General features: G+C 40.2%; 1 protein-coding gene across 5 annotated transcripts in view; it reads left to right on the top strand.

Moving 5' to 3' along the window:
* Positions 1-771: 771 nt before the first annotated feature.
* Positions 772-11,476, top strand: part of KYAT3 (kynurenine aminotransferase 3) — a 36,587-nt gene continuing 25,882 nt past the window's right edge. For 2 of the 5 annotated variants that reach the window (XM_085303524.1, XM_085303523.1), the window contains exon 1: positions 11,296-11,397. Coding sequence is in view for 1 of the 5 variants with exons in the window: in XM_085303527.1 (XP_085159653.1) it covers positions 850-852 (3 nt within the window). In the remaining 4 variants the exon portion in view is untranslated. Of the gene's footprint in view, positions 853-11,207; positions 11,227-11,295; positions 11,398-11,476 lie in introns of those variants that run through there. The other 3 variants (XM_085303527.1, XM_085303526.1, XM_085303528.1) reach the window with 3 other exon arrangements.

Genomic DNA, 11,476 nt, shown 5'->3' with positions numbered 1-11,476 from the left:
CCCCGTCCGCGAGGCAAACCGCAGCGCGGCGCGAGGCACCGGCTCCAACCGGCACTTCTCGGGGCAGGCCCCGCCCCCTCCACCGCCGTCACGTTACCGGCGGCGCCGGCCAATGGGGGCGCGGCTGGCGGAACCGCTGACAGGGCGCGGGGCGGGGGAGGGGCGCGGCGGCTTCGGCAGACAAAAGCGCCCGCAGCGCCCGCCTGCTCCCTCCCGCCTGCCTTCCCCCGGCCCCGGCCCCGGCCCCGGCCCCGGCGGGGAGCTCGGCGCTCCCCTGCGCTCGGCTGAGGTGCTGCGAGGGAAGCACCTGGCGGCGCCCCGCCGCCCCTCCGCGAGCGGCCGCCGCGCCGCGCCGAGGGAGGTCTGGAGGGAGGGGAGGGGCGTCGCCGCCGCCCCGCTGTTCGGTCGCTGTTTCAGGGCCGCCGCGCCCGGCGGCGAGGAGCCTCCCGGAGCGCGGCAGCGGGCAGACCTCGCAGGCCGGGGCGCCGCGGGAGGAGGCGGAACGCCCAAAGGGGCCATGAGGTTCACGCGACGCTTAGATTTTGCCCCCGATTTGTGGCCTAGCCACAACCGTGAAATGCCCCTTCTGCCCGTGAGTGGCTGCTCCTCGGGCTTTGGCATTTGAACACGTCAAGCTGCTTGAAAGTGAGAAGTGAAATAAGTGAGAAAACTATTATAACCAGCATTAAAAAAAAAAAGGCACTTGTAAAAAGGAAAATTAATTATGGGCTATTTGTAACTCAGAATATATTATTTCCTGACTACTAGGAGGCTTCTGCTGGGACGCTGYCTCCAGTTCTGGGAGAAACCTGTCTGTGACCTGGAGTGACTCCAGAGGAGAGCTGAGTAATGGTAAGCAGGTTATGAAAACAAATCCTATGAGCGTAGGTTGAAGGAAAAGCGCTTTTCTAGTCTAGAAAAGAAAGAACACCTTCAATATTACAGCATAGTTATATTCTAAGTAACTTAAACTCTTACTAGATCCCACCAGGTCCAATATCTCTATATATTCTGCAGGAATGGGAGTCCTATTATTGTGGCCAGGTATGTCCAATATCCCCCTTTTTCTAAAAGAGACAGACAAAAAAATTACTCTATGGCAAGACCCTTCTGTGACACTTCAGTTTCAGTGAAAATGCAAGAATAATATAAAAAGTCACTGATTACCCAATCTGTTTAAAAAAAAAACTTCACTTGGATTTCCTCTTTCACTTCTTTTTTCTCTAGCTGACACTGTAATTCCCCTCTCCCCCCTCCTGCAAAGACTGATTCTGCTTGGGTATATGCATAAAAGCCTGAAAAAAATTGATTCTCACCTAGATTTCTGCAAGTGGGACAAATAGGTTGTTTCTACCTTCTCTACTTACAAACAGCTCAATCTACTCAAGTAATTTTCCTGCCATATTTTCATTCTTAGCAACTTCATGGCAAGAATCAATTCAAAATTCTATTTACAATATAATTATAGTCCTTGCCTTCATTCTACTATAACAATTTTTGTTTGTCTAGTCATCGGCTATTTGGGAAAAAGGTCTATTTTCAAAATACTGGTTTTCTTCCATAAAACTCCAAGATCCTTTTCTGCTCACAGCTGTACAAAAAGACTGTGCAATTTAAGCTGCACAGACACTAGATCTTGCAAAAATAGTAATTTGCAAATCCTGTATTCAGTACAGATTTAGTTATTTCCATTAATTCCAGCTATTAAAATACAGTATACTTTTTTGCAATATAGTCTTGAGAGCCAAAGACTGCAGTCAACCCAAAGTTAAACTAATTATAAATAAAAATTAAACTGACTTTATTATCYAAACTGAATACAAATGCAGGTAAGTATGCTGTGAAAAGCTGCATGTTCATATATTGTTAGCATAGTGGAGAATGTTTAGTCCTATTAGGCTGATAGCTTCTACCTGCTGTGATATACTTCAATTAGTAGTAATTTAACTTCAGATAAGCAATTGTCATCACAGGAATAATAAATGTGTGGAATTGTCTGCAGCTGCTGATTTAAGGATTGTTCTTAAATTTTGGTAAACATTAGATGGCAGGCCAGCAATCTTTCTAGGAGACTAATTCCATTTTGTCTCACAATCTGCTACTTCCTTAGTTGACTGTGTCTTGATTTCCATCATCAAAGTAAATCTTCTGTTTTATCAGTTTCCCTGCTGAAGGATTCCATTTATTTTACCATAATAGAACTATTTCCCCTTTCTGTGAGCAAAATAAATAAAAGACATCTTATTCTACTACCTTTTATTTCTACTAATTCTAAAGTGAAAACTTCATCTCCAGAACCTGTCATACTTTTTTTTTTKGGGTGTGTGTGTGAGCTACAGGCTAGAAAGACAAATTAATATTTCATTAAATTACGAAACCAGGAACTGGTTGTGCTGTTGTGCTAAAAATAAAGGGAAAGTATTGGATTAAGCCACAACAGTAGTCACTAATGGTTAATAAGGTTCGACTGAATGAGCATCAGGTTGTAACCTAACCTTCTGGTTTTGGTTCTTATTTACTCTGATACTGAATAGCTCCTGGAGAGCCACAACAGAATCACTCAACTCATCACACCCCACAAACCTGAGGAATGATGTCTGAGCAAAGGGAATATTTTGTTAACCACCTACTCAAAAACAACACTGATGTTTTTAGCTGTGCAGCTCCTAAGTACATACCAAACAGATCGAGTTCATCCCTGGGGTTATCTTAGAGCAGCTATTTTAGGATGAATTTCTTCCAGTCTTTCTCAACCAGCACTATCTGGAAAATATTCTTCAGGCTTTAGCACCCTTTCTGAGATAATTGTTTGCCTCAGTTATTTATCATATGCTGAAAAACAACAGCTTGACAATCCGAGGAAAATTGAGTTTCATTTCATGCATCATGCCATCTCTGATGTTTTTTAACTTGATATTTAGATGTTATGAAACCAGTTATGAATCTCTTAAGAAGTAACAGTTTCAAATGCTATGCTTAGTGTGACTAATGGATGTCTGAGCATCTACTTCAATCYTTACACTTGCCCAATTCTCGGAATGAGGACCCAAGAAGAATGGGAGAGTTACATAGCAGAGTCCTGTGTATTTAAGAGTAATGTTTATAGTCAAATTTTCACTCTAAAATATTTTCAGTTGAACATTCAAATATTGACCTCCGTGATATTAGAAAGGAGTTGCAGGAGCAACAGCATCTTGACTGGCTATTGCTTTAGCAGCACTTATTTGAAACTGAGACAGTCCTTTTTAATGAAGTACCTTGTGACAACTTGCCTTGTGATCAAGTACATTTCTGACCATCTGTTTCTCAAGATACTATCTCTTGATATGAAAGGCTAGAGCTTCATAGTCAGGCCAAAGCATGAACTTACGGATAATAACCCTTTAACCTCAAACATGCCCTACTGCCATTTATTCTCCTAAGGAGGAAAATCCCCCCAACAATTTAACCTTTATAGGTTTATGGATAATTTAATTTCAGCTCCTGGCACATCACTATTATGTGCTGTTTCTGGCATTTGCTAAAGCTGCTTCTTTCCTTTGGAGAATTTATAAATCACTGCTTACATAGGCTCCAGATCAGTGATCTCCTTGGGTAATAATGTGACTTGCAGTTGGGCTGTGTATATTTTAGAACAATGGTTCCCTCTGCTGGATCTGTGGGCAGTAACAGCCTTGCCTGTACGGGAGGGACCAGTCCAGATCTAGTGCCACAAGCTCAGGCAAGCCCCTTATTTCTTCCAGATGGCTTTGGACAGCGAAGCTAGCARAGGTTTTAATTCATCAACTTAATATGATAATCATAATAGTCTAATCCAGCATCAACTGGCCAAGAATATCAATTTAGTTTCTGCTCAAGAGAGAAGTATCTCAAAGCTATAGATAGATCCTAGGTCTGATGATTTTAGTAGCTGTCAGCTGAAAATGTTTCATATTCACTTCAAAATGCAGGCAATAAGTCTTGAGCTGTTGTAATTTAGAAAACAAAAAGACCAGAGAAACTCTGATAATATGAAAGAATCCTAGCATAAGAGGACTGGAGCAGGAAGTGCATCCTTGCTGACTGGATTTCACTGAAGAAGAATCAGATCTGTAGAGTAGGCCAAGAAAGACATACTAGGATAGCCTGCAAAATACAGGATATGTGAGAAGGCAACATGTTCTATTTTGTTTCTGTTCTGTGCTGTTACCTATTCCCTGAGTCTACTTGTGATGAATATAGGCAAAGATACAGCAGCATGTTAAGATCATTTTCTGGCTCGTCGTAGTGCAGGCCTCTTAAAACAGAAATGTATAGAAGATACGGTTCTCAGCATCAACCCCTCTTCATAGACAATGGCTGATTTTAATTGACAACTTAAGAGTTGTCACTCTTAAGTGACAATTGGGCCTCATGGCAGATAAAATTAATTCAATATTTAGAAATACATTTGATGGAGATAGACAGGTTTCTCTTCATAGGATGTGTATACAAGGCATCACAGAAAAAGGTGAAATCCTTTAAAAGAGAAAAATATTGTCCACAACGTCTGTGATTCAAATATAAGCCAAAAACAGTGGTTCAATGAATTKTAATTGTCTTACACTTTCTATCCGGCCATCTGTTCCAGACTGCTACTGATAACCAAGGTATGAAATTTTACATGACTTTTTGATTGAAATTGCCATATTTGTATACGGCTGTCTGAGTTCAAATCATACTGTTGTTGGAACTGTGTCTGCAGCTGAGGGAAGAGGGTGAGTTAGAGGGAGGGGAGAGATTACAGTTAGAGAGATAAATAAGTAAGATTGTATTTAGTTTGTGTTTTCCACCAGATATAGGATTTGGTCCCAGGGTGGTGCTACGTGTGCTTCTAACTCACTTGTACAAACATGATGTAAGAACAATCTGAAGCATTTTGCTGTACAAAGGTACTGTTCACATATTATGCTGAATTGTGGCTTTTGGTGAACTTCAAAACACTTACCTTTACACAGGAAGAGGACAAATAAGCTAAAGATGGGAGGAGGGGAGCAGAAAATACAGACGTACTCCTAAAATAATACTATTTAGTGAGAAGTTTCCTTTGAAAAGGGAGACTGAGAAGTTCCACAAAAAAGCTGTCAAAAGATTGGAACAAAATGGTACTCAAAAGTAGAACAGGTAACAGTGCTGAAAACTATATTGAGGTTAGAGAGAATAAATCTTCATTAGAAAACAGGAAACAGGTGATTACACAGTAGGTGGTTTGTGTTCGGAACAAAGCCTGTATTAAACATGCTGAAGATCTGGTTAGAAAAGATTATGTAAGAAATCTCTCATGAAAAAAATATTTTTAAAGAGTGTGGAGAGAAAGAAAAAGCTTTGAATAAAGGAGAAACTGGAATGTCAGGATCAAGGACATATTCTAAGTAACTGCAAGAGGGAAAGGAGAAGAAAAGGTACACTATGTATGGTAGCATAGCAATACCTTTCTAAACAGGATGTTTTCTGCTTGTCACCTGCTTTTTAAATACTGAAGAATTAAGGTAACACTTAGATGGTATTGCATTCTTTTCTCCTGGTGATCCTAGCATCTTATTCTTATCGACTAATAGTGAAGTCTTTCTCTGAGTCTTATCAATAGGATTCCCACAGTGGCCTCCAAGTAAACAGAGCAACTGAAGGTATTTGTCCCCTTAATCTTCAACACAAAATAAATGTTTGATTGCTTTAGTAGCTCTGTAGGCATGAGGAGCTCACATGTGACACTAAATATGGTATTGCTAATGATTGATGTACGCCTGCTAGAGTGCTACTAGCAGATTTAAAATACTTCTAGTGTTTTCTGCATCCAGTGCCATTTGTTTACAAATGCTTTGACTCCTCTGTACAGCTCTAATATTGCAAATACAAGTCAATAAAAATGCACTTAAGGATCTAGTACTTGGAACCTTACATCACATACTTTTCTGTGTAAAAGAAAATATGCTGTAATGTAATTGTATGCAGATCCAGGCTTCTCACATACATCTAGCTCTTTCACTTATGCTATACCTTATTTTTACATTTCACTTGCTCTGTGCAGAGGTGAAAAAGTTTTACACATACTAATTATTTCATTAATGTCAGTTTCTGGTTGCTCAGCACTGCTGCAAAGTCTTGTATTTCTAGTCAATCCAGAACTTGTCTGAAGACATCTTTATGCTTACTGTGGAGACTAGGTTAATGTACTGGAAATAGGAAGTTCTTCAGTAAGAAACTACTTATTGTGCTGTTTTATGTAATCACTGAAGCTTTATATTTGTTTAGGTAGTATACATGCTGCTGTGACTTCAGCTGAGCCCAATCAAGAGCTTACCTCTCCAACTTCTGGTTGCTGATTACAGTCCCCAACTTTTTTTCCACCAGAAATTACTATTCTCTCAGAACTGCAGTCTGATTTGTGTGTGTTGTCACCCACCAATCTGATCCAACTAAAATTAATCAGATCAGTTTAAACATTTGGAGGGTTTCTTTAACCTGCATCATTTTGAAGGAACCAGCTTAGAAGCAAACAATATAAGATCTTTCCCATTTAAGTCATCCTTACAATAAACCAGGATTTGTTTGGTACCTTGCAGACTTAGATCCTCAGAGAAGTTGTTAAATCAAAAGACCAAAGCACATTTCTTTGTCTTTCAGTTCACTTTCATTCTAGACTATATCTTACTCACGTCAGTCTTCTTTCTTAATATGTAGATTGAGGTTGTTCGGTGGTTTATCTCACAAATTTATTCCCAATACCCCTCCAGAAGATGAAAAGAACTGTTCCCGTGCTATTTGTAGTCCTTGCTAGAAAATACGTCACAGAATCACTTTCTGGTACCTTGAGGAATCCCTAACAGTACATTGCTCTTTTGATAGATTGCTCTTTTGATGATGAGATCTTACATCTCAGGCAGAAACTTGGCTTTTCCTCTTTGAAGGACATGGAAATGATGAGACGAAAAGGTCTGTTTTTCTGAAGTATTTCTTCCCAAATTTATGTACGGAGAAAGCACCTCTAGAATCTGTCAGAAAATATTTCCTTTGTCATAGCCATTTTCATTGTTAATGGCTTGATTCCACAGGGAAAAAAAGCTAGCCAGGCTGGCTTCATTACATATATCACTAACCTTCATTACATAGAAATCTTTAAATAATTTTATATAGTCAAAGATATATAGACCTATTTTAAAACCAAATTGACAGTATGAATAATGTCCAGATAAATGCATATTAATTCTTTTACTGATAATGCTAAGAAATACCAGAGCTATCCACCACCATTTTACTCTGCAGTTATGTTCATTTTTGTTTGAGATTTACAAACTGTATGCAGTCATTTAGAACAGGAGAGTTGCTAGCACCTGCTAGGATTAGATCTTCAGAGACGATAAAGACAGTATAATCTAAACTCTAGGATCAAACTAATTGGCTACGATGCTGCTTTCAAAACAGTGCCAAGCATATACAGTAGCTACTATCTGATAAGTAAATTGTTACAGTACAGCTTAACAGGCAAAAAATAATATTTTTGAATGAGAATCAAAGTAAATACTAAATGTATACTGCGCAGCCTGCTGCAAGGAGTTCCTTGGCACATGTCTGGGATGTTTTATCTTTAAAAAAAAATGTACTTAGACACGTCATTTAGCTCGTCCCAAATGACTGAAAAGTCTTACACATTTGTTTAATATTGCTTAGTGTAYGAGTAATATAGGAAATTCTGCCTGTAGACTTTCCAGTTTAGTAGACCCCCCTGATGCAATACAGCATTAATCACCTAGTGCAGGAGCAGCCAGACAGCTACATCCTCTTTCCAAATCCAGACTGGCTGGATTCAGCCTTTAAGGAATAAAGCTTAGCCTGTGAGATATCTGGGCTGTGTTCCTTCATCTGTGTTATGGCACATTTTATTTAAGGTAGCACACTAATTTCTTAGAACATTTCTTTAAAAAACTTTTAGAAAGGCAAGAGTCACGCTGTTTTTGCTGAACAGGGCTTACAGCCACAAGAAGGCAGATTGTGAAATGTGAGCACAGCAGTGGGCTGGGAGTAAGGTGGCTACTTCCCTCTTGAGAGACTCCGAGTTATCCCAGGCTTAGAAATGTGTGTGTGTCCTGCACAGAGGTGTGAGTTTAAGGCCTGGCACCAAACTGTTCCTGGCATCAGTGTGTTGTCCTGTGCTTTTGCTTGAAAATATGGACTGTTAGCATGGCAGTTGTGTAGTACTGAGTAGAAGAAGACAGCAAGAAGAACTATGAGCAAAGAAACTACCTGTTGTCCACTTGATTTTGTGATCAGAAAAACAGGTTTTCATCCAGTTCTTGTTAGCAAACAAGACTGTCAAAAACTTATGTTTCATTGATAATATATTTTTTTCCTCCTGACAAAAAGATTCCTTCAGCCCTAAATTCATGGAAAAAGAAAATTACAATGCTTATGTGCCTTTTCAAACTCTCTCATGTATAAGATTTTCTTTTTGTGATTTGCATACTAGCACTTTGGAAAGCACTGACTATACTCCAATGGAAAGATGACCTAAATTTTATGGTTTTCACCCCTACCTTGATTTGACCAAGAGGTACATTCATTAGGATCTTGTCTACTGCAGCTACGGTAGAAAACTTTTAAGAGGCAAAACTTAGTTGAAGTCACCTGACTTTCTATGTACTGTTACTAGTGTGATCTGAACTGCATCCAAGGCCTATAAAGTAATTTTCTCCTCTCTAATTGAACTAGCTCTCACTGATSTGTTTTGAAGTATAGAGATTCCTGACTACATTTCTGCTTTTACAAATAGGATGTAGCTGGGTTATATCAAAAGAAACTCACCTAATAATACACAAATTCTTACTTCTAATGAATGTGTGTTAAGCAGTTAAATTAGTCATGCAAGACTATTATCAAAAATAAAGGATGCACTACCATGTGCTGACAAAATGAGTGAAATGCTCCAAAACTTAAAGTCAGTATGAGATACTTTGGGTGTTTAAGAAAAATTCATATTACTTCAGTGTGGGTGCTGGGAACATTAGGTCTAAGTACCACAATGAATATTACTTCCAAGTACAAAAGACACATTTGACAATGCCAGTACTTCACCATATGTAAATTTACTGCTTTAACTGAGTCCTGTGATTTTGGACAAATTTCATTTTATGAATACTGTTGAATGCTGCATTTGGAAGAGTTTACTTAATGTATGTAACCTTTAGGCTCAAATATCAATGTTCCTGTTTTCCCTGCTATGCCAGAACTTTGAACAGCTTTTAAAGTTAGCAGTCTCTGAAACGGAAACTTTGGCCCTCACACTGCCAGTATGGCAAGGCTGAACTGTGCTATTACTTTCTCTAATAGCATTGAGACAAGCTTTCTTCAAGCCTTTTGACTGAGATGTGAACTGAGCCTTTTCTGCTTAAAGAATAAAATACTATTAATATTAAATAAAACAAGCTATATTGTCAGTTTTGGGGAGGACTTGAAAGATATGCTACTCTGTATAGGTAGCATCTAGAATTTTCACTGTGGTCAGTCATCACATTGGACTTAGATTGCTGCCTAAGCTGGACCTATTACATTTTTTCTATATTGTCTCAGCTGAAATTTAAACCAAAACCATGGCAGCAGATGCTGTAAAATCGTAACTGAAAGAGCAGACAATATTGCTTTTGCCACACTAATTAAACTGCAGTGGTTCTATTAATCCTTSTGCTCATAAGATTCTGTTTTATGAGAGCTTTCTTTGGTAAGGTCACTTAATCTCATGAGAGACAATGCATTGGAGCCAGAGAGGAGTTGGGGCAGACATGACTTTAAAGCCCTCTTTATTCTTCCTTCTATCAGCTGATCCGATGAACACTGAGCAACTCTTAAAGGGGGCAGGAATCAAATGCTCTGTTTCATTAGCTGAGGGTGAATCAACAGTACCTTAATAACATCCCTTCAAATTTATGTATAGTGAACCTAGAGTAGTGGTGTTGTGCAGAAGTCAGTGTGCAGAATGTTGCCTGGATTTTCCAGTTAGGTCTGCTTTGTACAAGAAATTTTGTGAAAAATATGAACATCAGGGTTACAAACGGCCAACAGAAGGCTGAAGTCTCCCTTTCTGAATCTCCTCATGGCAAGGCAAGGTTTGTGATTTGCTGCCCTCCGGCGGGTACTCTGAGAGGTTATCTTTAAAAGTGCATTACTGCCGAAAGACATAGTAGAAATACCATGTTTTGAGAACGCTAGAATTTTCAAAAGGCATTACTGAAAAAGTAATGAAGTGTTAAGTTCTCTGCATGTCATATTTAGGATCAAAAATCATAGCTGTCTCCCTTTTCTTAATTTTGCTATTTTTTTTGTTCTCATCAGTATTTCTGCATCCAAGTTCTAGTTTGTTCTCTGAAACTCTCTCTTCACATTCTCTTTTCACATGGGTACAGATTATAGATATAACACAATATAAACAGGAATAATATCTAAGTAGCAACAGTATCTAGTGCATCTAATATTATCTGCATTCTGTCTGCTAATCATTCTCTTCGTGACTATTATTTATATGCTAGATCTTTCTAGCATCAAAGAAAATATTTAAAAATTAAAGAGGACGTGCTATAAAAAGTATGTTCTTATGTCATATGCAGTTCTTTATTTAAATGTTTATATTACTGAATGTTTTAGAACTAGAGTTGAATTTGACATGTAATGTCATGCCACTTCTACACCCCCCCCCCCAATAAAAAATCTGATTTGTGTTTTCATTCAGCTCTGTACCATTCTAAGATACGGGATATTAAAATAACTATATTACTGAGCATACCAAATCTATTTTAAGGAAAGCTTAGACTACTTTAAATAACTGAGTTACAGAGTCTTTCTCCAAATGCTGTAAACTGATGTTGATATTCAGGCAAAGTGTTTTTTTTTCTGTTAAGATTTACAAAAGCAGTAAAAAAAAAAGTCGCAAAAAGGCATTTTAAAATATCCTTATTTTTTCTGTAACTGCACGGCAGAGTTTGGTGGCGATGCGGTGCTGAGGAAAGGAAGCTTCCCGAGACTGCTGGCGGAACGGCGCCGCTGGCAGCGGCGCGGCGCGGCGCGAGCAGGCTCCCAGCCCGCGTCCCCGCTCCCTCCGCTCGCCCGCCGGGGCAGCCRTGTTTGAGCCGAGCAGGTCTCCGCTTCCCCCGGCTGAGAGAGGGGCTTCAGCCACGTAAATCCAGCCTAACCGGGGCAGGCCTGAGCCGGGAGGACACCTGGGTAAGCCGGCCAGCGCCGCCCTTCCCTGGAWGAGGGGTCAAGTGAGGCGCGAGCGGATGTTCCCGGCCTCGCCGCTCGCTCCTTCCGGAGGGGCGGCACGGCGSGGTCGCCAGCGAGCGCGGTTTGCGCTGAGCCGTGACGCGCTTCTACGCTGCCTGGTGGCCCGCACGGGTGCGTGCGCGTGTGCACGAGGTGTGAAACTTCCTGTGAGCAGCCCCTTGGCGTGGCGCCTGCGCTTCCCGCCGCGCCG

This window comes from Rhea americana, unplaced genomic scaffold (assembly GCF_003343005.1).
Source record: "Rhea americana isolate MKP2758 unplaced genomic scaffold, rheAme1 scaffold_2, whole genome shotgun sequence".
In the NCBI taxonomy this organism is placed as follows: domain Eukaryota; kingdom Metazoa; phylum Chordata; class Aves; order Rheiformes; family Rheidae; genus Rhea; species Rhea americana.
The sequence above is the reverse complement of the archived record's forward strand: the minus strand, read 5'-3'. Positions and strand labels throughout refer to the sequence as shown.